Below are 27,454 nucleotides of genomic sequence, written 5' to 3'. Positions count from 1 at the left end.
TTCAAAACAATTTGTTATGTCTATATAGACATCAATTAAATCTACAAATGTATAAGTTATAAGAATATATATATATTTTTGTAACACCAACATCACCTAAAATGCACAGTGAACTCTTCTATTTGTCCCGCCCCTGTCGCCATTTTCGTTGTTATTTCTGTTTTGTCTGGATATTTCGCAAATCTCCGACGTAGCAGAATAGCAAAAAAGGCTTAAGTTACAAATAAAACTTTGCCTTGCCCTTCTTCTCAGCTTTTGGAGGAGGAGGAGGGTGATTTTCGAATTTTATTCCTGAGGAAAGTCCCTGAATAGACGATCATGTACATTAAACAGGTAGGCGGAGAACTTGCATGTTGTGGAGACGTGTTTCTAGAAATAATTTGTGCTGCTTGTCAAATGCTGCAAAATCGTTTAGTAATATCACAACTGACTGAGAGCTAAATGTCAAATGCTGGTCAAAATCGTGACCAAAAGCAGGCGAATATATACTTATTAACATTTGAGGCGCAGTTATTATATTAGCAAACATGCTAATGTTCATTCAGCCGGCTAGCAGGAAAATGGCTCGAGCTAACTAGCTCGTGCGTCTGCTAAGTACAAACATGGCTGCTTCAGGCATTTGGTGACCCAATACCCGAGCAACACCTCTTGTTATTCATTTGTAGACAGCCTAGTAGGTAATTTTTGTCATATATGGAATACATAGGGTGTTATTAGCAACAACATCCATCATACATCTTTTTAAATTTCTGGCCAGTGTTTGCTTTTAACGAAGCAAGCTGATTAGTTATCTAGCTATCCTGCTGCAAATAGCTATAACGTTAGCCTTCTGAGGAGCTTGTTGCACACTAGCTAGCTACTGAGCTCACATTGTCATATCTGACAGTTCCAAAGCACACCCAGCGTTTTGATTGGATTCATCAATCATGCAATCTTAGTTATCTCAGGTCTATTCTAACTATTGTGAGTGGAGAGTTAGTAGACTTATTAAGTTAGGGTAACATTAGTGTCTCTGTTATGACATTAGCATAGCTAGCGATAGCAATGTAACTAGGTAGCTACTGTAACGTTAACATCACATATTGATGGACGTATGATTTAACAGAGAGGGTTGAGGCAGGTCAGTAAACAAGCCTCTTTGGTTAAGATATCACTTCACCTCAAGACGTTTTTCTAACATTAGACGTCGATTTATTTGGAATGCCATTGCATAATATCTATGGTAGGAAAACAGTGACGGTACAGGTGTCCAATAACTTCTCTAGTCCTAAGAGCATGGAGACGTTACCACTCATCCCAAACAATACCACACAAGTTTGAGTTCATGTCATAGTATGTCAGACATGTAAACTCAACCCATACTTCTCCTGCCCACATTAGCACCAGTGTAATATTCTAATCCTCCTTAGTGCGGATTATGGATTATTGTTGTGGTGGTGAAGTTCCTGATTCTTGTTAAGTGGACATGTTCATCTGCAGGTCATTATCCAGGGGTTCCGAAGTTACAGGGATCAGACTGTGGTTGACCCTTTCAGCCCAAAGCATAATGTCATCGGTGAGTTGGTCTGTCATTATTTGTCTGTCCATTTGAATGAACAGTCGGGAAAGTACTGCGGATTTATGTCTAACATCTCTCTTTGTTAACAGTTGGCAGAAATGGATCTGGCAAAAGTAACTTCTTCTATGGTAAGTCTATCAGCATCTTGTGGTGTTTTGTATGATGTTTGTGTGGTGTGTTGATGGCACTGTGTGTGTTGTGTTCTATGCCTACTAGGTGTAGGTGTGTGTATATAGTCCTGTATACATAGTCATTAATGTGTATTATGCTTATCTTCCTCACAGCCATTCAGTTTGTGCTCAGTGATGAGTTCAGCCATCTCCGTCCCGAGCAGCGTCTGGCCCTGCTACACGTAAGAAACTCTCTCTTCTTCCCCTTACGATACGGCCCCTCAGCCTGACCATACACTGAGCTCTGTAAAAAGCCATTTCTGATATAAACCTGATTACCTGGTTAAACCTTTTCATGCAGGCTACTAAATATGCTCAGTGCATGTTTTAGTTTTCTGTCCTCCAATGTAATAGTAATGTATATTATAAAAGACATTGTGTTAAGAACAGTGTATACATCTGAAGGTTCAAATTATAAACATATGATGTATATGCATGAGTACCTGTGCATAATCCTACCTATTATAAATTGTCAGATTAATCTGTGATGTTAGAATGTTGTATGGTTAAGCACAGTTCTATGGAATGTTTGAAATAACAGCAGCATTTCTTCCCCAATAGGAAGGGACTGGCCCTCGTGTTATCTCGGCTTTTGTGGAGATTATATTTGACAATTCTGACAACAGGCTGCCGGTAAGACTCGTCACAACTTAATCTTTTGGAAAGCGTTCAACCCCTCACTCTCACATAGTTAATTTGAGCGTCTTTCTCATGTTCTTCCTCCAAAGATCGACAAAGAAGAGGTGTCCCTCCGACGTGTCATTGGGGCCAAGAAGGACCAGTATTTCTTAGACAAAAAAATGGTGACGTAAGTAAAGCATTTTTGAAAGATTTTTACTGTCCTCTAATTTGGTCCTTACTGAAATGTAACTGTTTTGGGCTTAGACTTGGGTGTACCATTACCAGTTTTGTGCAGCGTTTGGCTGAGAGTAAGTTGTGTTTTTGAGCTGGGGGGTTGGCTGTATTGACCATTGGCTTTTGTTGTGTTGCAGTAAGAACGATGTGATGAACCTGCTGGAGAGTGCTGGCTTCTCCCGTAGCAACCCCTACTACATCGTCAAGCAGGGCAAGGCAAGTCGGGCCACTGAGTTGCATTAACATACATTAGTAGTAATGACTAATCCTGACAACAGACTTTTTTTATATTCATGATATAAAAGAGAAATGTTTGTCAATAAGATTTTGTTTTGTCTTCTGGCCACAGATCAACCAGATGGCTACTGCCCCTGACTCCCAGCGCCTGAAACTGCTCCGAGAGGTGGCCGGTACCAGGGTCTACGATGAGCGCAAGGAGGAGAGTATCTCGCTCATGAAGGAGACAGGTGACTCACCAGTCCGCAGAACCACATTCACATGCAGAGCCCTATAGAAGCCTTGTAGACTTAGTGTAGTGTTCTGATCTATAACATGACAGCATGCCCTATTGCAGTCCGTTGTTCATGATTGGGAAGTTAAAGAAAGTGATGTCCTGAACAGATAATCTGCATGGCCAGTGTGCCACAGCCCTAACTGTTGTTTTTGTTGTTATTTTCCTCTCTATCAGAGGGCAAGAGGGAGAAGATCAACGAGCTGCTGAAGTATATCGAGGAGCGTCTGCACACTCTGGAGGATGAGAAGGAGGAGCTGGCCCAGTACCAGAAGTGGGACAAGCTGCGCCGGGCGCTCGAGTACACCATCTACAACCAGGAGCTCAACGAGACGCGCGCCAAGCTGGACGAGGTGACCCGTCATCCACAGGGCTTAAAGTGTTCAGGCACTGTGCCTGAATTCAGGCATGGGCTGGGTTGTTTTAGAATTGATAACGGCCAATACGCAGGCTTATATGACATCTTGATAACTTCAGGCACAGACATTTTCTTTACTTTAAGCCCTCAGGGTTTGGAACTGAGGTTTATGTTGCCACTCTGGTGATACATCTGTCTCTGGGAAATTGATGGGAAAGCAGATGTTCTTGTTTGAAATCATCTGATGTTCACTTGTAGAAAGTCCTATTTTGTCCTGCGTAACAGCGAATCCTCAATAGTGCACAGCAGGTCACTGTGTCTGACTGGTGAACGTTCTGTCCTGCAGTTGTCCACCAAGAGGGAGACCTGCGGAGACAAGTCCAGGCAGCTGCGAGACGCCCAGCAGGATGCCAGAGACAAAGTCGAGGTGAGTGCGTCAACAATCCCCCGTACTCCAGCACACGGCACGATTATGGGGTATGGGGGGGGGGGTTCTGGGGTATGAGTGATTCTCGGGTTCTAAAGTTTGTTTTTATCAGTGAGCACATTCATCTTCTGCATCTGTGTTCATGTACCCGCACACAGGAAATGTGTGTCTAGTGTGTTTGGCTCCTAACTGAATTGGAAGGCAAAGTTGACCTGGAGTAACCCCTGTGATGCCCCTCCTCCTCCCGTAGGAGACGGAGCGTGTGGTGCGCGAGCTGAAGGCCAAGGTGGCCGCCATGAAGGAGGAGAAGGAGCAGCTGAGCTCGGAGCGGCAGGAGCAGATCAAGCAGCGCACCAAGCTGGAGCTCAAAGCCAAGGACCTGCAGGACGAGCTGGCCGGCAACAGCGAGCAGAGGGTGAGTCGGGGGCACACACACACACACACACACACACACACACAAACAAACACACAAACACACACACACACACACACACACACACCATGTTCAACACACAGACTGAATAATCAGCTGAAATGGTTTATCCCGAACATCTGCATGTACAGCTGTGTGTAATTAATTTGTTATACATTTTGTGTGTGTGTAAGACAGAGTGTAAAGTATGCTGGTTTTCAAGGAGCCTTATCTTCTGAATATTCTAGTCTTATTAATTATACTTGTGTATTTTTTTCAAAAATACAGTATACATAGCCTACACATAGTTATTCATATAGTAGTGTTTTTGTGTTACACATATTGGGTTGCTTACAACTCCTTTGGTTGTCCATAAACACATATGGGTGAAGGCGTTTGCAACCCCCACACACACATGTGTTCCTCAGCAGGTTTCCCACCTGCGTTCTGTTTACGCGTCTAAACACACCCCCTCCTACTATCAAACCCCCAAAACAAACCATGGGACTGCCCATCCTGCTGTGAGGCCTGGTCCACCCACATGCTTCCCACACATACATAGACACAAACAAATTGTGCATCTACTCCTGCAAACACATACATAAGTAGACATGTACATGTTCACCCTCTCTTGGGCAAACACAATCACACACCCCCTCTCTCTTTCTTTCCTTCTGTCTCCTTTTCTCTCTCCCTCTCTCCTGTGACGTGGACTTTGCTCAAGATCTGTAGTGTGTGTGTGTGTGTGTGTGTGTGTGTGTGAGTGAGACAGAGATGCCAGCAGGCATGCCATGATCTGTAGTGTGTGTTTGTGTGTTTGTGTGTGTGTGTGTGAGAGACAGAGATGCCAGCAGGCATGCCATGGCAGAGAGTTGGCAGGGGGAGCGAGCAGGTGCACCTGGCCCCGTTATTGCCGCGGCGGTGCTGTGGGATGCTGGGATAGGACGCGGGACCTCCGGTGCGTCATTTGCCCTTTGACTCTGCCGAACGTGACGTCTCTTCCAAACGTGAACCCGCCACGTGCCTTGCTCCATGGGAGTTGTGTGTGTGTGTGTGTGTATGAAAGAGGGTGGACAATTATCTTCATCTCTTCTTGCGTATGTGTGACGTGAGCACAGGGGCTGCGCTCAAGACCCGTATCCCAAAATACTGCCAGGGTTGGGTCCTTCAAGCGGCGCCAGCACGTCAGTGCCAGGACAGTGTCGAGCGGGGCGGGCATATGTGGCATTACCGATCCAGAAAAGGCTGGATGTGAAGTCTTTAACGTAATCACTCAGTGCACGATGTTTGGATCTCTTCATTTGAGCGAAATTGCAAGTGAACATAACCCTCTTGAGTGTCGCCTGGTTGATAACGTTATTGTTACACAACCTGTATTGTGGGTAATTGGGTTTGAAATGGCCTGCAACCTAGTTTTGTAAGCAGACATCCGGACAGATGCGTCATCAAAATGTCATAACCCTCTCTGTCACTGTGCTCGTCTCCATTCACATTTTTGCAGCGAAGGCTTTGGCTGGAATGTTGAATTGAAATGAAATTGAAGTGAAATGTTAAAGTAAGACCAGACATTGACAGTTTGTTCCCGGAGTTAAAAGCTAGCTGATGAAATGGTGTCAAATTTTGACTGGCTCTTTTGTGGAATGCAAATTTGTATGTAGAGGGCCTGCCTTGTAGTATTCATTTCGTGGTTGTGTAATCCGCCATGGTGTATTGTTTTTCTACAGACTCTCCGTGTTGCATCTAGTGTTCTAATTTGGCAAACTCGCCTGGAGTCACTACCGCTTTGTGAATCTCTCACACACAAGGCCGCCTGCACACCACTTAACACTTTTTTTTTTTATTTTCTTTTAATCTATCTTTACCAAAACAATTCAGACATAAGTGTGAATCCTGATTTCCCATGTGTGACGGTTGTGTGTGTGTGTGTGTGTCCCTCCCCCATCTGACGGTTGTGTGTGTGTGTGTGTGTGTGTGTGTGTGTGTGTGTGTGTGTGTGTGTGTGTGTGTGTGTGTGTGTGTGTCCCTCCCCCATCTGACGGTTGTGTATCTCCTTGTGTGCTGGTGTAGAAACGTCTGCTGAAGGAGCGTCAGAAGCTGCTGGAGAAGATTGAGGAGAAGCAGAAGGAGCTGCAGGAGACTGAGCCCAAGTTCAACACCGTCAAGGAGCGCGAGGAGAAGGGCATCGCCAGGTCAGTGCCACACCTGGACGCCACATGATGCCCCTCAAATGACCACTGGCCGTAGTTGTCCACTGCTGTTGGTCATTTAAGTGACGTTAAGTGATGGTGTGCAAATTGCCTGTAGCTCAGCAGAGAGAATAAGGTCAGAGGTCTATGATTCCATACGGTAACATGTGTGGCCTTTTTATGCTAGAAATAAATGGATTAAAACAGCAGGATTGTAAAAATAGTGCCTTGGTGATTGTCATGTCATTACCAGATGTGTCCTTAAAAAAACGTAATTAAGTGTTGTCTTATACAGTTTGACTTCTGTCCGTTACTCATGATCCCCTCTCTGCCCTTGGTCAGGTTGGCCCAGGCCACCCAGGAGCGGACGGATCTGTATGCCAAGCAGGGCCGTGGTAGCCAGTTCACCTCCAAGGAGGAGAGGGACAAGTGGATCAAGAAGGAGCTCAAGTCCCTGGACCAGGCCATCAACGACAAGAAGCGCCAGATCGCCGCCATCCACAAAGACCTGGAGGACACCGAGGCCAACAAGGAGAAGAACGTGGAGCAGTACAACGTACGTACGACAGACAGACACCATCTGCACTGTGCTACTGATGTCCACTTAGAGTAGAGGTTGAGGACACAATGATTCAGATCATCAAAAGAAAATAGTTCATAATAAAAAATAAAATATTTGCACAATAATGCAAAAGCTTTATTCCGCACTTGGAGGTAGCAGTCAGTATGTATGGAGGGACACGTCTGTATTTCATACTGTTGACACAAACTCAACATGGCCAGACATGTTTGTCAGTCTGTTAGAAATTCTGTAGTATATGTTTATTGATCAATTTATTCGTCTTTGCTGGGGAGCAGAAGTTGGATCAGGATCTGAACGAGGTGAAGACCCGTGTGGAAGAGTTGGACAAGAAGTACTACGAGGTGAAGAACCGCAAGGATGAACTGCAGAGTGAAAGAAAGTAAGTCTGCCTGTGACTCACGCCCCCCCCCCCCCGCCCCCCCAATCTGTCAGCTTGTCTGTCTGAACATGGGCAGCCAGGGAGATGAGTCATGTGCTCATCTCTCTCCCATCGATCGCTTTTTGGTTTACGTGGTTATGCTCCTCTAAATAAAAAAAACAACACAAACAAGTCTCAGGTCTCATGTCTCAAGTCTCAGAATACATCAAACACGTTATCAAAGGTCGATCTGAAGCAGCACACTGTTTTCCACTCCCCCTGCTGTTTTAACCCTGGGCACCGGTGCTTCGTGCGTCTCTGCATGTGTGAGCAGAAGCGATTCAAACAAAGTTGTTACCGATGAAGACTTTCTGATAAGATAAGGGGATGTACAGTACTACGAACAGTTGTAGGCATTTCTATGAACTATTTTTCTGTCTTCTGCATAAAGCAGGGTTCCCGCGGATCCTTAAAAAGTCCTAAAAAGTCTTAAGTACAACTTTCGGTTTTTAAGGCCTAAAAAAGTCTTAAATTGTCTGGGATGTCTTGAATTTTTGAAAGGGAGGTATTAAATTTGCGTATGGGACCGTCAGCGAGTGCAAGAGAGCGAGTGAAATATCTCCATTCAGTTTTTCGTGTATTTAAAACGCAATTGTATAAGTGACTATACGGATACTGGAGGAAGTGTAGTGGTTGCAGAGTGAAGATGTTTTTCACGGGTGTGGTTAAAGGTGTGAAAACGGTAATAATATGTACAAATATGCCTGACGTTTTCGTGGTGTAGCCGAGGCCTGAGACATACGCAAGTAGCCTACGTGAGTGGTAGAGAAAGAGTTGGTAAGCCAGTTAGCGATAGGGTGGCCATGCGTTCGAATTTAGGCAGGACATAGCCTATGGATTTTAAAAGTCCTGTCCGGCGCAGCCTCAAGCCGGATGCTCATTTGTCCTTTTTGGAGTTGATTAACTTTAATTTGCTGTGTTGCATGTGGGACAATAGATGCACATACATGTAGTAAATTATATAAAGTAGGCCTATTAAAATATTTAAATAGCTTAGTCAATAAAAAATATTGAAGGGAATCCAGTCCAGTGGACATGTCTTTGGCAAGTACAGACACAGGTGAAAAACAGTCAGCCTCAGCCAGTAAGCACAACCAGATATGTACAGCCAGCTTCAAAAGCAAGCAGCCCAGACCCTAACATTGGGCATTTATAGCTGTGAAGGTAATTCACACACAATTATTTTTCTTTCGCCAAAATATATGTGGTAACTTCTGTAGACATCCAAAATGGGGTGGGGGTTAAAATTAGTAGGGGAAAAAAAAAAACTATTGCATAAAACAGTTTTAAGTTGTCGTATGTATCTTTTTGCCGTGGTATAGTCTTAATTTTTCCAAATTTGCACTTGGAAAATGTGCAGATACCCTGATAAAGGTGTCATCATTTGAGTAATATATATATATATATATATATATATATATATATATATATATATATATATATATATTCATTCTTTTGTTAAGTTGATAAAGGTATATTTTGGCCTGTGTTTAATGTATTTGTGTGTGTGTGTGTGTGTGTTCTCACAGCTACCTGTGGAGAGAGGAGAATGCTGAACAGCAGGCCCTGGCTGCCAAAAGGGAGGACCTGGAGAAGAAACAGCAGCTGCTCCGTGCTGCCACCGGCAAGGTCAGGAGAGACGTGTAACACACACACACACACACACACTTCCATCAGTCAGGTTCAATGTCGACAATGTGTGTGAAAACATATTGACCTACTACCACTGTCACATGTCTGCTAAAGCATTCACGTTCACCTCCAAACACTCTAAAGTGATGTTATCTCTTGGGCCTCTCTGGTTCCTGTTTGGTTTGTCACTGTTGAGTGAGGGCCAGTGAATGACCGTGAGGGTGGTGCTCTGCTCTCGCCCCACAGGCCATCCTCAACGGCATCGACAGCATCAACAAGGTGCTGGAGCACTTCCGCCGCAAAGGCATCAACCAGCACGTCATCAACGGTTACCACGGCATCGTCATGAACAACTTTGAGTGTGAGCCAGCATTCTACACCTGTGTGGAGGTTACAGCGGGAACCAGGTGAGCAGGGTTACGTGTCCCTTGGGATATTATGGGCTGTTGGGTGGATGCAGGTGTTTTTTTATGTGCCAGCATTGAAGAAAAAGTTCAGTTTTGGTCACACCAGTCAAGATTGGATGATTTGCAGCAGACTGAATACTGTAAATCTGAATATGAAAGGTTATCAGTCTGGGTATGAAGGTTACATGAAGAGTTTCAAAAAACCCATTGCAGAGAAATCTAATTCTACACAAAAGATGCCCTAAAATACTGTATACTCCCTGTAAAATGAGCCTTCCTCAAACTCATACCCAGTTTGCTATTTTTCACACTGTTGAGTAGCCCTGTGTTGAGTGTATTGATTAAACTGACCGACTCACTGGATGTGCAGCCGTTGTTGCTTTCCCCGTAGATGTGTCATCTTCTGACTCCTGTGTCCCAGGAGAGGCTATGAGTCTTCAGCTTATTTTTTCTTTCTTTCCTTTTCTTCTTTTCTTTTCTTCCACCCTCATTCTTTCATTATTGTCTTTCACACTTTCGTTTTCGATGTTTCTCTCCTCCCGCTCTGTGCCCTGCTCAGGCTGTTCTACCACATCGTGGAGACAGATGAGGTGAGTACCAAGATCCTCATGGAGTTCAACAAGATGAATCTGCCGGGAGAGGTCACCTTCCTGCCCCTCAGCAAGCTGGACGTGCGCGACACTGCCTACCCAGAGACCAACGTAAGATGCCATGCCAACACATACACAAACACACACACACACACCTACCTTTAACCTAAAATACCATGCACACACGTATACAAACACACACACCTACCTTTAACCTAAGATACCATGCCCATACATACACAAACACACACACACATACCTACTTTTAACCTAAGATACCATGCCCATACACACACAAACACACACATACCTACTTTTAACCTAAGATACCATGCCCATACACAAACACACACACCTACCTTTAATCTAAAATACCATTCCCACATGTATGCAAACACACACACTGACCTTTAATCCAAGCTGGTTTATAACAAATGCCCTTTTGCTCTGGTAAAAAGCAGTATTAATGATTTCCAAACCAGAGCTGGCCCAAACCAGATCTTCTCTCTGTTCCCCCAAACTTGCATTAATCTTACTTTGCAGTGTAAAGGCTGCCGTTTTCGATTGGTGTGGACACCACAGAATATATACCCTAATTGAGCCTGTCTGGTATCTCATGAAGTATAACAACATAAATTAACAGATTAACAGTAGATTACCTGTTTGTTGACTCGATGCTGTAAAAATAAAGAAATGTGTTGATTCGTGTGCGCTAGATGGAAGACTGCATTTCTTTCTCTTCTCTCTCTGCAGGATGCCATCCCGATGATCAGCAAGCTGCGCTACAGCACCAACTTTGACAAGGCCTTCAAGCACGTGTTCGGCAAGACCCTCATCTGCCGCAGCATGGAGGTGTCCACTCAGCTGGCCAGAGCCTTCACCATGGACTGCATCACTCTGGAGGGTACGGCCAGATACGCTGTGATGCCAATGCTCGAATTCTGCTCAAACTCATGGGCCTGAAGGTGTTCAGTAGGTTTAGGGTTGCATCTCCAGTTTACCCAAGGAATGACATAACCAGGATGGAGAAAGATTCTGTTTTGCTGTATGCAACAATGGAGAAACGTCAAATTCACTATGTTGTCTATGATGAGGGTAATCGTAGAAAGTGTTGGGGCCCAATATAATAATAATAATAATAATAATAATAATAATGCATTTTATTTATGGGCGCCTTTCTGAACACTCAAGGTCACCTTACAAAATCAACAATAAAACATTCAATCCATTAAGACAAGCAATCAGAGAAAACAAGCAATAAAATAACAAGATAATACTATTAATAAAAAAAGAGCAAAAGAAAAAAAAGAAAGAAAACATTAAAGAGAGTAGGCCTGTCTGAAAAGATGAGTTTTTAGGTGAGATTTGAAAGTGGTTATGGACTACATGGATGTGCTACATGGATGCATTCAAGATTGAAATACTTGTGTATACAGTGCTCATATCGCTTGTGTGTGTGCGTACGCAGGTGACCAGGTGAGCAGCAGAGGTGCGCTGACAGGCGGTTACTACGACACGAGGAAGTCGCGTCTGGAGCTGCAGAAGGACATGAGGAGAGCTGAGGAGGAGCTGAGCGAGCTGGAGGCCAAACTCAACGAGAACCTGCGCCGCAACATCGAACATATCCTTCAGCACATTACACACACACACACACACACACACACACACACATACACACACACAATTTGTAGTTATGTATGTATGCCTGTGGATGTTCAGGTACATGTGTACACGCAGTGTGATCACATAATGCTTGTGCAGACCAGATGCATGCATGCTCAAACAGTCTTTTCATTTATTTAGTCTGTTACACACACAGTATGCAGCAATGACTGAAAGTTGGAGTGGCTCTCATGTCAGTTAGGTCTTTCTGCCTGGGTAAATCTGAATGATTGATTTGGCTGTTGACTGCCTCACAACAGTTGGACCAGTTTGTCACAGCCAGTGAGCATCATTGTGCAGTGATGCCAAACCGTTTGCCCACCCACTGTGGTCAAAAGTAAATCTGGCTGCCCAGATGACCTTCGGTGGTCCTGGTCTCTGCACAGCGCTTGCACTTGCCCGTGTGCGTTGACTAAACCAGCAGGTGTGATGGTAACCTGCCTCAGAAACAGAGGGGTGATTCATCTGCTTTGTGAGTCAGATTGACGCCCTCTGCCCCCTCACCACATGCGCTCTCTCTCTCTCTCTCTTCCCCTCATCCACCCCTCCCTCCTTCTCCTCTATCCAGCCCTTCCCCCATCCAGTCTTATTTTCTCTCTTCCTCTCGTCAATCCATTTCTTCCTTCTCTCTTCCGTTCATCCCTCTCTCCAGCCCTTCCTTCATCCCCCCCTCTCTTCCTCCATTCATCCTCCCTTCCTCCCTCCCTTGACATGGCTGACCTTGGCCCTAATGAACGAGTGGAGTGGAGTGGAGCGGTTGGGGTTGTTGCCAGCGTTCGGTCTGCGCTGCTCCTGCTCTGAGGCTGATGACATCAGGGCGTTTGGGCGCTAAAGAGCAAAGTGCAGGTGCCCTGCTGGAGGTGGACAGCCTCGTAGAGTATGAGTCATCTGGGGGGGGGGGAGCGGGGCTGTGTGCTGGAGTGGAAGCATGTGTGGATGTGGTTTGGATTGTGTGGGTGTGTACACATGTGTAGAGCATGTACGTGTGTGTGTGTGTGTGTGTGTGTGTGTTTGCCGTCTGCTAGTGTGTGGATAGCGTGTCTATTCTGAGCAGGTGGGTCGTTAACTGTGGGTGGGTGGACGAGCTGATGACACGCTGCCATATGTGGATCGCAGCAGTGACTCACTGGAGCAATCAATTATTTAAAAGCTTCTCCCTCTGTGTGTGTGTGAGGTGGTGGTGTGCTTATTCTTTCACACCTGTGCTCTTGAGATCGGCAGTGCCCCCCTGGGGGATCAGCCTCGTCAGGGGCTATTTTCTGCTCTTCTTCCTGTGCCCCCCCCAAGCGAGCGCTTCATGATGGCAGTCATCTTTCGTCTTTCGTGCTGTCTTAGTCTCGGTCACATTCTCACTGTCATTCCTTGCCTGGAGTTGATTTTTGGAATGGTGTGCAGTAGATTTCCCATTCCAGATGGATTATGGGTAGCCTGGTACAACCAGACCTAAATCCATCCAGTGAATATGGTCTGACCGTGCTCCACTGAAGATCTCTCCAGTCATTGCTTCCTATTGGCCATAGACTTCATGTTCATTTTGAAACTATTGGACCAGCCTTTTAATAGGATTGCTATACGTGCTACTTCACCACTGACAATGGATGTTGACATCTTGGGCTTTTCCTATTGCCTGTAAGACAGTAATGCCTTTAATTAATTACATTTTTTAGGTTGTGATTGTGCAGTGAATCGTTCAGACAGGACTTATGCGACACTGCATTTAGTGCCTCTGCATTTCTTTATTGTCAGCAGTAAGCCAAGTCTTCCATTTCTGTCTTAATTTACCCCATGAATAAAATATTGTAAATGTGCTAATTACCAACCATTTCGTTCGAAAATTCTATTAACATTTGATAAATGAACCTTACATTTTTCAGTAGCCATAGGTGTGTAGATTTGAACAAAATCTAGTTTGGTTCTTACCGGGGCTTTTACTGCCTGAAATATCCAATTTTGTTTACCACGCTTGGAGTTTGGTGCTGGGCTGGTGGGTGCTTATTCCCAACCTTTCTCACGACACATCAACGGTTAGCCCGAGAATTCTCGCCGCAATTCAAAATTCCACTGGAGCTCCAAGTGGATTTGTACACGCAGCCTTACAACACTGTTTACAACTCTTCGAGTCATAGTAAAATGTAGTTTTTGGTACATAGCTAATTTAGATACACTTATGGTGTGGGTGCTTGCGTTTCTTTAGGAATCCGCCGTCTTGGTTTGTATAGAAATGAATATTAAGTGACACATACACGTAAGAGGTTGGACATACAGGACGGTTGGTAGTATGTGACGTTCCAATAAAGATGTTGCCCATCTGTGTGCACACACCTCACACAGCTCACATTTGTACAGTTGGCTGATGGGACGTGTAGTTTTCTCCCTTAACCCCAACGCACGCATCAACAACGAGATCGACCAGCTGATGAACCAGATGCAGCAGATTGAGACCCAGCAGAGGAAGTTCAAGGCGTCACGTGACAGCATCCTGTCCGAGATGAAGATGCTGAAGGAGAAGCGCCAGCAGTCCGAAAAGACCTTCATGCCAAAGGTAGGCCAGACGTGATTGGCCGACGGAGTCTGAGGCGCTCTAGGTTACGTTTACATCTGATCATTTAGATGCGTAGCTCCATGATCTAGGGTGTCATTTGCACTTCGCTTTTCTGCCAGTGGAATCTCAGAACCACAACAACAAGGGTTTTCACAACTAAAGTCATCTTGTCAACATGCCTTAAACAGGCATCACACACAGAAATAGACAGATCATGGCAGCATTACAGTAGGGGATGTTAAGAGATTTGCAGATGCAGTGACATGACCCCCCATTCAGCAGTTCCGTGTGAGTCAGTCGTAAGCTAAATTATCAAGGGAACATTAAGTGGATTAAGATGCTGGCTTCCACATACGGGCAGATTAAAGGCGGATTAAAGGCAGGTTAAGGGAGTTTTATCAGGGACCCTGTAATTATGTTGATGCCACTGCACTATTAATACTTTAGCCATGGTGAGACACACGGAGCCCCTGTAGACCTGTGAGTGCACTAACAAGGCTTTTGAGACATGCTGCTGAGCTGTCAGGCCTCTGCTTATGTGCCCTACGTGGAGAGTCAACCCCATGGTCAGACACACACAGCTGACATCGAGCCGTGCCCAGCTCTCTCCGTCTTCTCTTCACCTCTGCCTCCCCTCATCACTCTCTCCTTCTCTCTTCTCGTCACCTCTCCTCATCTCTCATCTCCCTCCCTCCCTCCCTCCTCACCCCTCTCACAGCAACGCAGTCTGCAGAGTCTGGAGGCCAGCCTGCACGCCATGGAGTCCACGCGGGAGTCGCTGAAGGCCGAGCTGGGCACTGACCTGCTGGCCCAGCTCAGTCTGGAGGACCAGCGTCGCGTCGACGACCTCAATGACGAGATCCGCCAGCTGCAGCAGGTGGGTCCAGCAGGGAACAAGTGTCTGTCTGAGGGCCTTTTTCCACAAGTCACAAGTGAGCCAAGTCAGCCAAGACATGTTGCGGTTTACACATGTATTCAAAAGTTATGTGGTCAAATGCGTCACAAACAACCTTGGCAAGTGGGTTTGAGTGATCGGATCACAATGCCTCTTAGTGATTGTTTACACTTGTATTTAGAACTGACCATTTGGGGTCAGATCATCCAAGACCCATTTGAAAAACAAATTTAGTTTTTTTTAAAATTTAATTTTAAAGTGTTCAGGCACTGTGCCCGAATTCAGGCACGGGCTTGGGCTTGGTTGTTTTAGAATTGAAAACAGGCTATATGCCTACAGGCTTATGACATCTTGATATCTTCAGGCACAGACATTTTCTTTACTTTAAGCCCTGCAAATGTAAATGGGGTCTGAGAGAACGTACTCTCACACAGAACCATACCGACACATACAGTACACATAATAGGTCACAGAGAAGCAGTATTGAAATAGATTTATTTATTTATTTTCTAGAAAAGGTCACAGTGCTGGAAAGTGCAAATGCAATGCACGATAGTCATTCATAATGATAAAGTCCTATTTCTGTAAAGTGAGTGTTTAGAGTTGTGATGGCTGTGGGGGAAAAGCTGTCTCTCCCCTCAGGAAGGTGTTACATGTCTGTCAGAACCTGCACATCCAGAGTCAGTAACTGAAAGTGGCCTATTTCTGTAAGTGAGTGTTTAGAGTTGTGATGGCTGTGTGTGTAACTGAAAGTGTTCGTGGCCTGGGTGAGACTGTCCTTCATTATGTTTTCTGCTCTGCTGAGGTAACGGGATGAGGCAATGGTGTCCAGTGTGGGCAGAGAGCAGCCAATGATGTTTTCTGCAGAGCGGATGACCCTCTGCAGGGATTTTTTCTGTGCCACAGTGCAGCTTGCACACCACACTGTGATGCAGTACATCTGTATGCTCTCTATGGCACACCACACTGTGATGCAGTACATCTGTATGCTCTCTATGGCACACCACACTGTGATGCAGTACATCTGTATGCTCTCTATGGCACACCACACTGTGATGCAGTACATCTGTATGCTCTCTATGGCACACCACACTGTGATGCAGTACATCTGTATGCTCTCTATGGCAGAGCGGTAAAAGGCCACTAGCAGGGTCTCCCTTAAGCCACATACTTGACGCACCCGACCTATAGCGCGACAATGTGACGTCACAGAAGCGCCGTAACCATTTATACTCGCGCGTCGTGGTCACGACACTAGTTGCAATATTCTCCTGAACAGAGGTGTGCGTCGAGTATGTAGAACGCCTTAGGTTGTTTCTCTTTAGCAGTCTCAGGAAGTAGAGGCGCTGCTGTGCCCTTTTGATGATGGTGGAGGTGTTAACAGTCCAGAATAGGTCGTTGGCGATGTGGACCCCCAGGAATTTGAAGGTGTGGACCCTCTTGACACTAACCCCTCCTATGAGGAGTCACGGTGGGTCCATCTGCCGCTTCCTCCTGAAGTCGAGGATCAGCTCTTTGGTCTTTGATGTGTTGAGCTCGAGGTTGTTGTTATGGCACCATGCTGCCAGCCTCTCGATCTCTCGATGGAGTGTGTGTGTGTCTCATTACCCTCTACTATATGACCGACGACTGTGGTGTCGTCTGCGAATTTGATGACGGTGTTGGTTGGATGAGCTGGGGAACAGTCGCTGGTGTACAGGGAGTATAGCAGAGGGCTGGTTGTTTCTCTTTAGCAGGAAGTAGAGACGCTGCTGTGCCCTTTTGTGAGCGGTTGGTGAGGAAACCCAAGAGCGGATGGGGGTGGAGAGGCCCCGGTGGAGCAGCTTGTTGATGAGGATGTCTGGGATGATGGTGTTGAATGCAGAGCTGTAATCCACAAAGAGCATCCTCACGTAGGCTGGGTGTTCAGCTTGTTGGGTTGTTCAGATTGATGGACGTTATTGAAGACATTTTACTTAAGAGATCTTGGGACGCACAGAATCATCTAAAATAATCTACTACTCTAATCTCTCTAGTTAAACCAAATGCATAAATATTTGCTTTTGAGCAAGTTACACACTTTTGCAGGTAATTCACTGTGCAGTGCAGTTTGGACTAGTTTTAAGAAATGCAGTTTCTATTCTGCAACACATCAACATTTAATAATGATTCAAGAAATCGAAGCGAAAAAACAAAACAAAGCGACTGAGGGAAAAACTGTGTATTTAAAACAAGAGTTTTTCTGAAATAATACTTCAGTGAAAGCCAGTTTTGTACATGTATAGTTTTCCACTACAAAGGGGAGTGACACATTTTCTGTTCTTATTCTTGGCCTGGCCGTCTTTGAAGCTCTCTGCTGCGTGGGGGAAGCCCTTGTGTTGCTTTGATTTGCGTTTGAGTGGAGAGGCCTCTGCAGCCGAGAGCTTTCGCTAGCCCACTGCTCTTTGAGCCTCACTCCCCGTGCTTACCACCAAACACCGTGTGTGTGTGTGTGTGTGTGTGCGCGCGTGTCCACGCGCACACAGCTGTGCCCCATTATCACCTAAAGCTCATTGTTGCAGACGCGTGTGGGAGGCAAGAGGCCGCGGCCCGCTCTCATCTCCCTCACACTCTCTCCCTTTGTCTCCTTATGGCCTGTGGAGGGAGGCTACGGAATATGATCAGTTGCATAACTGCAGGCCTTTTTTGTAGTCTGACTGTGTGTGTCTGTGTTTAGTTCATCTGTGTGTGTGTGTGTGTGTGTGTGGTGGCCCTGCGGGTTCCCTTTTATGGCTCTAATGAAAGGTGCTAATTAAGCAGGTCGTGCTCATGTGTCAGTAGGCCATCAGGGTGATAGGCAGATGAACCTGACTCACTCACTGCCTTGTGGAGGAGGGCTTTGTCTGGCAGTGAGCTCTGGCGCTCTACATGAATTTCATGATGGATTATGTAATGCTTGTTTGTGTGTGTGTTGTGAATCATGACAGGATAACAGACAGCTGCTGAATGAGAGGATTAAGCTGGAGGGCATCATGACCAGGGTGGAGACGTACCTGAATGAGAACCTGCGGAAACGTCTGGACCAAGTGGAGCAGGTGAGTCGGACCGCCATCTTGGCCATCATCAGCTATGCGTCCTGTGTGTGTTGACTATGTGTGTGTGTTTGTGACTCTTTGTTTGTTTGTTTGTGTGTGTGTGTGCACCCAGGAGCTGAATGAGCTGCGTGAGACTGAGGGAGGCACTGTGCTCACAGCCACCACCTCTGAGCTGGACGGCATCAACAAGCGCATCAAGGACACCTTAGCCCGCTCGGACGGTACGGTACCTGCCTCAGCCTTTTATCACAAGACCTCCTACTAACTCCATATTACCCTTTAATAACAGAAGCAAAAATGATATGCAACATGCATACAGGCCCCTCTCTGTGGGAAAACACATTCTAAATGTCTTGGTTTGTGAGTGTCTGTACTTTCACGATCCACCCATCCCAGACTTGGACGGCCTGATTGACAAGACGGAGGTGGAGATCAAGGATCACATCAAGAGCATGGACCGCTGGAAGAACATTGAGAAGGAGCAGAACGACGCCATCAACCACGACACCAAGGAGCTGGAGAAGATGACCAACCGGCAGGGCATGCTGCTCAAGAAGAAGGAGGAGTGCATGAAGAAGATCCGCGAGCTGGGCTCCCTGCCACAGGAGGCCTTCGAGAAGTACCAAACGCTCACGCTCAAACAGGTGGGGTTCACTCAGTCAGTGCATTGAGACAGACATATTTATACTAGTCAGTGCATTTGGACTGACATATTTGCACTAATCAGTGCATTCGGACTGACATATTTGCACTAATGGCACCCTCATCTTCATGCGTTCAAATTTATTGACATTTTTTCCCATTTTCTTGAGCTTGAGTCCCAGTTTCATTCCAGTCCTTGTTTCTGTATTCCTGCACCTGTCTCATCGGGTGATGCTTACAGATTCCATCCACATCTTCACATTTTTTTGTTTATTTTAGTCGTCCTTGTATTTTTGAACCGGTCTCTTGTTTTAGCCGGTACCAGGATGCTACCTTTCTTACTTTATTTCCTCTTTCTCAGTGTTGGAGGACCACTTCCTCTTCTCATTCTAATAGACTTTTCTAGTCTTGACTCTTTCCCCTTTAAGCCTCCAACACAGCATTTTTTTTTTCAATGACTCCATTCTAAGATCCCTCATTAGCCTCCTCTGCTCTAATGTCCTCCTCCTTATCTGTTTCTAGTGGTTTCATCCTCTCTACTCCCAACTAATTCTAGTTGAGTTTCTTTGCCAGCTCTTCTTCACTATTTCATCTTGTCCTCCCTCCTCTCTCCTCCTCTGACTCACCTCCTCCTCTCCTCTGCTGTCCTCCACACCCCACGCCTCTGTTTTCCCTCTACTCCAGCATCTCTCTTCTCCGTCTCCTCTGGTGTACTTTTCTTCTCCTCCCCCTCTCCTGCCTGTAGTCATCATCTGTGCTGCACTGCTGCAGTGTCACATCCCTCCCACACGAGGGTGACTCAGACCCCCACTGCCCCTCACTCTGGGCTCCTAAGTGTGTGTGTGTGTGTGTGTGTGTGTGTGTGTGTGTGTGTGTGTGTGTGTGTGTGTGTGTGTGTGTGTGTTGAGGAGAGAAAGGCAGTGTGTGAGTGAGAGAGATACAAAAGTGTGTGTGTGACAGTGCATGTGACCTTGAGCATCTCTTTGACCAAGATACAGATAGTGATCGAGAGCCGTGTGTGTGTGACCCGAGAGAAAGAGGGAGAGAGAAAAAGCTTGAGTGTGTGTGTGTGTGTGTGCGCGCCAGTGAAAATGTGGGTGAGAAAGAGAGACGAGTGGGATGTTCACATCTCCAGCGAGCGAGGGAGGGAGGGAGCGAGGGAGCCTGACCTTCTCTCTTGGATGCTAGAAATATCTCCAGGCCTTATGCAACATCAAGTAGCCCGTGGGGCGGGGCAGATTCGGTCCACTCCGCTCTGTGGGCAGCAGCCTGCTGAGGGTCTGACCAGCGCATCACCGTCAGTGCTGTGTGATCTGACACACACACACATACGGCGCGTCAATAACAAAACACTAAGTGCTCTGATCACAGCGATTGTGTGTATGGCCAAGGGGCATGACTGACTTGTTTTGAAAAAAAGTTTCCATCCAACTGATGGAGACCATATCGGTGATCATGACAACTGATCATGACAACATCAGTGACACAACACCCAAACAATCCTCATTTGTAAGATGATTGTCATCTTGAATTTCCCCTGGGGATCAATAAAGTATCTATCTATCTATCTATCTATCTATCTATCTATTAAAAATATGAAAACATGAAAAATATTGTGCTTTATGTGGATACAGCTGGTTTGTTTGTTTACATCACTTTGTTTCTAGCAGCATGTTATGGTCACGTGGGTGATAGTTGTTTACATTAATATAAATATGGATGTATTATATATTATTTGCATGTGTTCTGTATTGTGTGTTCACCTGCATGTGTGCTGTTTCTGGGCTGCAGCTCTTCCGTAAGCTGGAGCAGTGCAACACAGAGCTGAAGAAGTACAGCCACGTCAACAAGAAGGCCCTGGACCAGTTTGTGAACTTCTCCGAGCAGAAGGAAAAGCTGATCAAGCGACAAGAAGAGCTCGACCGCGGCTACAAGTCCATCATGGAGCTCATGAACGTGCTGGAGCTGCGCAAATACGAGGCCATCCAGCTCACCTTCAAACAGGTACGAGCTCTCGATTTGCCTTTAGACAGGTACGAGCTCTCGATTTGCCTTTAGACACGTCTGACCTCTCGACTCCCCTTCAAACTGGTACGAGCTCTCAACTCGCCTTTAGACAGGTACGAGCTCTCGACTCGCGCTTAGACTGGTACAGTCTCTTGACTCTCTCCTTATTGTATAAGTTCTACACGCAGATGTTTACTTGTAAGGGGTACAAACTCTCCATGAGTTTTTGGTCGAACATTTGTTTAGGCTACACCGTTCAAATGTAACTGTTCAGAGAAAACAACATGTTTGCCAAATTTGAATGTTCCTCTGGTTTGAGCATTCTGTTCCCTAGCCCTCCAGCAGCTCTGTGTTTAGCAGGTAGAATACATAAGTCTCTCAAAATAAACCAGCACATCTCTGTTGACTTAGCAGGTAGAATACTTAAGTCTCCCAAAATAAACCAGCACATCTCTGTTGACTACAGCTGTTCGCAGTATCACTTTAATTACAGACTCACCAAGTTAATCATCTTAATGCAGTTGAACAAAGGAACACCACATTCTGTTCTCAAAAGGAAGCGGGCTTTTGGCCAGTCATAGACACGTAGGTAGAGCCAAATTCGCCAGCCAAAACAGTGACCTGTTTTTGTAATGGAGATCAGTGGGTGTTGAACAAGCGTTCCATGCTGTTCCCTGCTTGAAATTACCTCTCTGGCCAAAAAAGAGTGTTAATGGAAATCATGTTTATGTTAATGTTTTTTAGCGACTTGCATCAATAAACATTACATTAAAATGAACAATTTTAGTCAAGTCAAATAGCTTAATAAAAAATAACAAACCACAACTCCTGCAAACTTCAGAGTGCTGAGATGTTATGATGTTACAAAGGGGTATTTTATTTCTTCGTTCCAACTTCCAAGTGGCCTAGCCTACGTTAGTCATGAATAAATGATGTTAAAAAATGTATACAGTAAATGACTCATTCTTGACAAAAGGCAAAAGAGGACATTTGAATTATGTCACAGAAGAGTCAGAGTCTTGATTGTGACCTGTTAGTGTTGATGGAGGGCCGACAGAGCAGACGCTCATCAGAGGACAATAGTGGACAAGAGGAGAGGGAGAGCTAAATTAATAAACAGTGAATAAACAGAATGGTCCTTTGTCACTGTTCCTAGAAAGGTCTGAACACTCACTGAGCTGAGCTGGTTTGTCTGCCGTGTTCACACCAGGTGTCTAAGAACTTCAGCGAGGTGTTCCAGAAGCTGGTGCCCGGCGGCAAAGCCACGCTGGTGATGAAGAAGGGCGACGCTGAGGGCAGCCAGTCGCAGGATGAGGGCGAGGGCGGCACCGACAGCGAGAGGGGCACCACCTCCCAGAGCAGCGTGCCCTCAGTCGACCAGTTCACTGGAGTGGGCATCAGGGTAGGTGGACAAAACACTCACTCAGTACGCAGAGTAGTCAAACTTGTCTTATTTATTGATCGTTTTTATTAGTCTTTTCATTCAGTGGATACGAGTCACAAGTGATTCATCTGAATCAAGAGTTTTTGTCATTGTTGCCTAAAGTTTTCAGCATTGGGGGTTCAGGCTCTGTACAGTGCCTTATATAATACAATATAAATCGTTAGTGGCGCTATATAAAGAAATGAAAGTGAATCATGTAAAGTAGTTATGAGTGTTTCAAGAGACATTTGTACTCTCTTGTAGGATAATTGTCTTAGATCTTAGACAATATGAGTAGGAGGAAGTTAGACTAAAAGCACACTTATCATCTCTCTCCCACTCATGTTCTCTCTCCTCCCGCCCGCCCTCCCTCCTTCTCTCTTTTTCTTTCCTCCTCTCTTTCTCTCCTCCTGCTCTCCCTCCCCTCTCTCTCTCCTCTTCTCTGTCTGTCCCCTTCCCTCTCCTCCTCTCTCTGTCTCTCTCCCCTTCTTTCCTCCTCTCTCTCCTCCACCTCTCTCTGTCTTTCTATCTCTCTCTCTGTCTCTCTCCCATTCTTTCCTCCTCTCTCTCCTCCACCTCTCTCTCTCTCCTCCACCTCTCTCTCTGTCTCTCTCCCATTCTCTCCCCCAGGTGTCGTTCACAGGGAAGCAGGGTGAGATGAGGGAGATGCAGCAGCTGTCTGGAGGCCAGAAGTCTCTGGTGGCTCTGGCTCTCATCTTTGCCATCCAGAAGTGCGACCCGGCACCTTTCTACCTGTTTGATGAGATCGACCAGGCGCTGGACGCCCAGCACAGAAAGGCTGTGTCAGGTACTCCACACCTTCACACTGACGCACTGTCTGATACCAGGGTGGCTGATCTCAGTCATATGATTCATTTGTACTTGATGGAAGCTTGCAAAGTACATAGGGGGCGGTTTTACACCTACCTGTATTCATTAATGATTTACAATACATGTTCAATACTATAATGTATTAATGAGTGAACTGGTAATTAAATGGCATAAAAAAAATACCCTTCCACTTACAATTAGCAAAGCATTGTCTGGAGTATATGGAATGTTGCCTGCTGATTGGTGCATGGTTGAATGGTCATGTTGGATGTCCTAGTTTTCCCGATAGCTTCATCATGGTTTCTCTTTCTCTGTCGTGTCCTCAGACATGATTGTGGAGCTGGCCGGCCATGCCCAGTTCATCACCACCACCTTCAGGCCCGAGCTGCTGGAGTCGGCCGACAAGTTCTACGGCGTCAAGTTTAGAAACAAGGTAACTAATGGGCTGAAATGAGGTCACCAGAATCGCATGCTTCTGTATAGGCACCTCACTAGAAAACAGTTATTGCAGATTGATATGTAGCTGTTACCCATATAATTAACCATTAAGAATCTGTAACAGTCTATTCAGAAAAAGTCCATTGTAGGCACGTTTTTCGACAGACTTTGTATCATTGGTCAGTGTTATCGTAAGCTTGCATGCTTACTAATTATAAATGTCCAGACTTTGTATCATTGGTCAGTGTTGTCATACGCTTGCATGCTTACTAGTAGGGCTGGGACAACGCGTCGACGTAATCGATGACGTCGACGCGAAAAATACGTCGACGCAAAATATGAGCATAACGTGTGCTGCTAAATATTTTTAATTTTACACCTTCAGTGTTTTCGTTACGATTCGATACGTTGACTAATCTGTGGCTGGGCACCACGAAATCAAAACCGGCCACCACACATTGATGTTCTATGTTGTAGGCCTAGGCATACTATTTAAATTAAAGATAAGATAAAATAATTTCATTGAGCTGCACTCACACAGCCTTTCCTCGCCCCGCCTGCTCTCTCTCGTAACGAGCCCGCTGCTCCTCCTCTGCATGTGCATTTAACAAAATATTCACGATTGTTGAAGGATTGTTGTTGCCACATAGAAGCACTGCATAGAACACAGTGGGCTAAATTGCTATTAAATCCGCTTAGCATCGTGACCATGCTGCGCAAATTTGTTCAAAACTGCTGCATTAAAGTTAAAGTAAACTCTGCTAAGGTCTTATCACAACATAGTACATTGAGGAGACTAAACTAAGTTAAGTTACAGTGTGCAATCAAGCAGTATCTCAAAGCTAACGTTAGAATACTGTTTGGATGTCAAGTTTAGCATGCTTACTTGCAGCTGCTTTTATTCGTTACTCATGCAGGGCTCATTTTGTTGACTCTGAATGTTTGCAAAATCCCGATGTAAATGGAAAAGTGTTTTCCAAGACTCAAAAGCGCTTGTCCAAAGGAGAAGTACGAACCGTTATTTGAACTAACTACGTTATGAATTGCATCCACACATCAGCAGCCTTTTAACTGTGTTAATGTTAATTACAAGGATTCCCACACGAACGTCTTAAAATGACAGGCACTCAATTAGACATACACTACTGAACTTTATTGAATGCTACCTCTGACTAAGAATGCATTACTTTGCACTTGTATAGTCTTTTATTTTGGAATCTTAAGAGCAATAAACATATATTGCAATGTTAAAGAATTCATGTTTATTCATTCAGATATGTAAATAAACATGTATAAGTTAGGGCTGGGTGATATGGACCAAAACTGATATCCCAATATATTTTGGAGCTGATTGGCGATATATACGATATATATCGATATTTTAAACAGAAAGAGCTAAGTGTTTCGTATTCACTCAACCAGCTTTAATTAGAATTATTTCAGACTGCTCTAACACAGCTGTGCAAAAAAGTGTAAACAATAACATAGGCCTACAATAGGCATAGGCTACAGTTGCTCTGATAAAGCTGTGCAAATAACAAAAGACCAAAAGTTGACCCTGACTGACAACGCAGGCCTACATTGTACTGCACAATGCAATATTTTGGGCACAAAAATATTGAAAAAACCTGCAGTTTTGTCACACAATGCAGTTTTTTTACCTGTAAGGGTTTGATAGGCTACATTTGCTTGTCATCTAGGCCCTATGATGGCCTAGACATGTTGCTATCAACAACAGAAATAGTTTTTAACAATTAGGCTACTTAAACAACGTAACTGAGTCACTCATCAAGAGTGTGATAGACGCTACCGTCGTTTTGTATGCGTTCATTTTTGCATGTTCCGGTTCATCAGTGTATTTAAATTAGCTAGGCTATATACCAAAAATTACATTTTACCGTGAGTCGAAGAGCTGTAAACAGTGTTGTAACTTAAATCTGCGTGTACAAAACCGCTTGGAGCTTCAGTGGAATTTTGATTTCACAACGAGAATTCTCGGTCTAGCCGTTGATGTGCCGACGGAATAGGCATCAGCACCCTCTGATCAAGGTAAACAAAATCTGACTCCGTGTCCGTCATGTTTGAAAGTTTGTAGTGCTGCGAGGGAGAACGTGCACACGCAAGGGGCGCAGTTGAGCAGAGCTGCGGCTATCTGAATGGTCTGAACACAGAAGAGCAAGTGGCTTTGATAAAATGGCCCATTATTTGACATAATACCGGTATTACGATATTGTCTCAACTACATATCGTTTTCAAAAATATATCGGTCGTAGTCGTAATACCGATATATCGCCCAGCCCTAGTATAAGTTGCTATTAGTGAATTAATGGGAAGATAATCGAATCGAAATCAAATCAGACTGAAAAAATGAATCGTTAAGATTAATCGATGCATCGAAAAAATAATCGCTAGATTAATCGTTTAAAAAATAATCGTTTATCCCAGCCCTACTTACTAGTTATAAATGCCCAGACTTTGTATCATTGGTCAGTGTTATCATACGCTTGCATGCTTACTAGTTATAAATGCCCAGTTTTGCACCAAGGCTGTGGAGTGGTGAATGAAGCGAATGTTTATCAATAATTCAAATGTCATAAGTGGTGCAGCACCTGTGAATATGCTTGTCAACTGAAATGTCACGGAATGACACTCAAGGCTGTGTGTGTGTGTGTGTGTGTGTGTGTGTGTGTGTTTGCTCTCGCCCCACAGGTGAGTCACATTGACGTGATCTCGGCAGAGCAGGCCAAGGACTTTGTGGAGGACGACACCACTCACGGTTGAGAGGCCAAGAGGGCTTTCTTGTGCCCTCTTCGCCCCCCTCTCTCTTTCTCAAACCCAAACCCACACCAACACTCATCAGCTCTTGCAGGTTGTGTAGGAGCCCATGGTTCCATCTACAGATCAGCATGGAAAGGTATTTTGGAGTTGGAGTGGGTACATGTTCCGCAGCCCTAAATCTGTTCTAGGATCACAGGCCGCCACAGGGTTTGCCTGCAGAATTGCAGAACTGTGTATTTAGATGTGGGTTTTTGGTAAGATGACGGGAGAGGTTTGGGGAGTAGTCCTGTAAAGAGTTGCTTTTTTTATTACAAAAGAAAAAAAACATTTTAGCTTTTTTTTTGTCTGTCATATTGTTAGAGATTTGTTTTTTGTTTCTTTTTTTTTTAAGAAAAATAAAATAAATAAAAAGGCTGAGTGGCATGATTTTTCCAAGTTAGAAACTTGCTGTTGGCCTTGTGCTTCTGTCCAGTGGAGATTGTTTCTTAATCTGAGGTTATCCACAGTTACATTGGCCATTTTAAAAAAAAATGCTTCCAAGAGATCTTTTTTAATCCCATTTTAAAAAGTGTTACATTTCAATGAGAGTATCTGGGGGGTGAACAGACAGGTGAAATGTGAATAGAGCAGCACACCATGCCTCCATGTACATACAACAGCTTTGTGTTACCCACATTTAGGTTTCTGTTGGTAGTTGGTGACAGAAGTGTCTGTGAGATCTGAAAACATTCACTTAACCTTGTTTAAAAAGCCATGATTATAATATCAGAAAAAAAATACCCCATTATACCCCAATTTAAGCTACAAGTCAAACATTGCCTTTTATACTTCCGATATAATACATCTATTGATTTTTTTTTTGTCTAGTACTTCTCTTGATATGTTTTTTAAAGATATATATTTACATATATTGGTTGGTGTTTGTTCTTTTGAATCATTGTTATGTTTACAATGTCTTTGCATTCCCTGTCCTAGGCCACTGCTGTATAATGAAGCTAGTTTAAATCCTGTATTTGTTTGAATTTGTGTTATTCTCTGTTATTAATTGGAAACAATAAACAAACTTTTAAAAACTA

At 44.7% G+C, this 27,454-nt stretch overlaps 1 protein-coding gene across 1 annotated transcript; it reads left to right on the top strand.

Annotated features, from left to right (window-relative positions):
• The first annotated feature begins 141 nt into the window (after positions 1 to 141).
• smc3 (structural maintenance of chromosomes 3) lies at positions 142 to 27,454 on the top strand. Its single transcript, XM_042104746.1, has 29 exons — positions 142 to 333; positions 1,480 to 1,555; positions 1,648 to 1,686; positions 1,843 to 1,910; positions 2,290 to 2,361; positions 2,457 to 2,536; positions 2,721 to 2,799; positions 2,933 to 3,050; positions 3,272 to 3,447; positions 3,799 to 3,879; positions 4,130 to 4,294; positions 6,359 to 6,480; positions 6,820 to 7,033; positions 7,336 to 7,439; positions 9,008 to 9,107; positions 9,357 to 9,517; positions 10,077 to 10,218; positions 10,861 to 11,011; positions 11,576 to 11,728; positions 14,160 to 14,311; positions 15,030 to 15,188; positions 18,152 to 18,259; positions 18,372 to 18,480; positions 18,656 to 18,903; positions 20,693 to 20,905; positions 22,119 to 22,310; positions 22,962 to 23,139; positions 23,489 to 23,595; positions 26,310 to 27,454. The coding sequence occupies exons 1-29, from the start codon at positions 319 to 321 to the stop codon at positions 26,379 to 26,381; spliced, it is 3,654 nt and encodes a 1,217-aa protein (XP_041960680.1). The 5' UTR covers positions 142 to 318; the 3' UTR covers positions 26,382 to 27,454.

Source organism: Alosa sapidissima, chromosome 9, assembly GCF_018492685.1.
Source record: "Alosa sapidissima isolate fAloSap1 chromosome 9, fAloSap1.pri, whole genome shotgun sequence".
Taxonomy (NCBI): domain Eukaryota; kingdom Metazoa; phylum Chordata; class Actinopteri; order Clupeiformes; family Clupeidae; genus Alosa; species Alosa sapidissima.
This window is presented reverse-complemented; position numbering and strand designations above follow the sequence as displayed.

Excerpts from the sequence above, each read along its gene's own strand:
- smc3 (XM_042104746.1), top strand. Across the intron at positions 1,556-1,647 it reads CCCAAAGCATAATGTCATCG|TTGGCAGAAATGGATCTGGC; the intron begins GTGAGTTGGTCT and ends CTTTGTTAACAG. Across the intron at positions 18,260-18,371 it reads GTCTGGACCAAGTGGAGCAG|GAGCTGAATGAGCTGCGTGA; the intron begins GTGAGTCGGACC and ends GTGTGCACCCAG.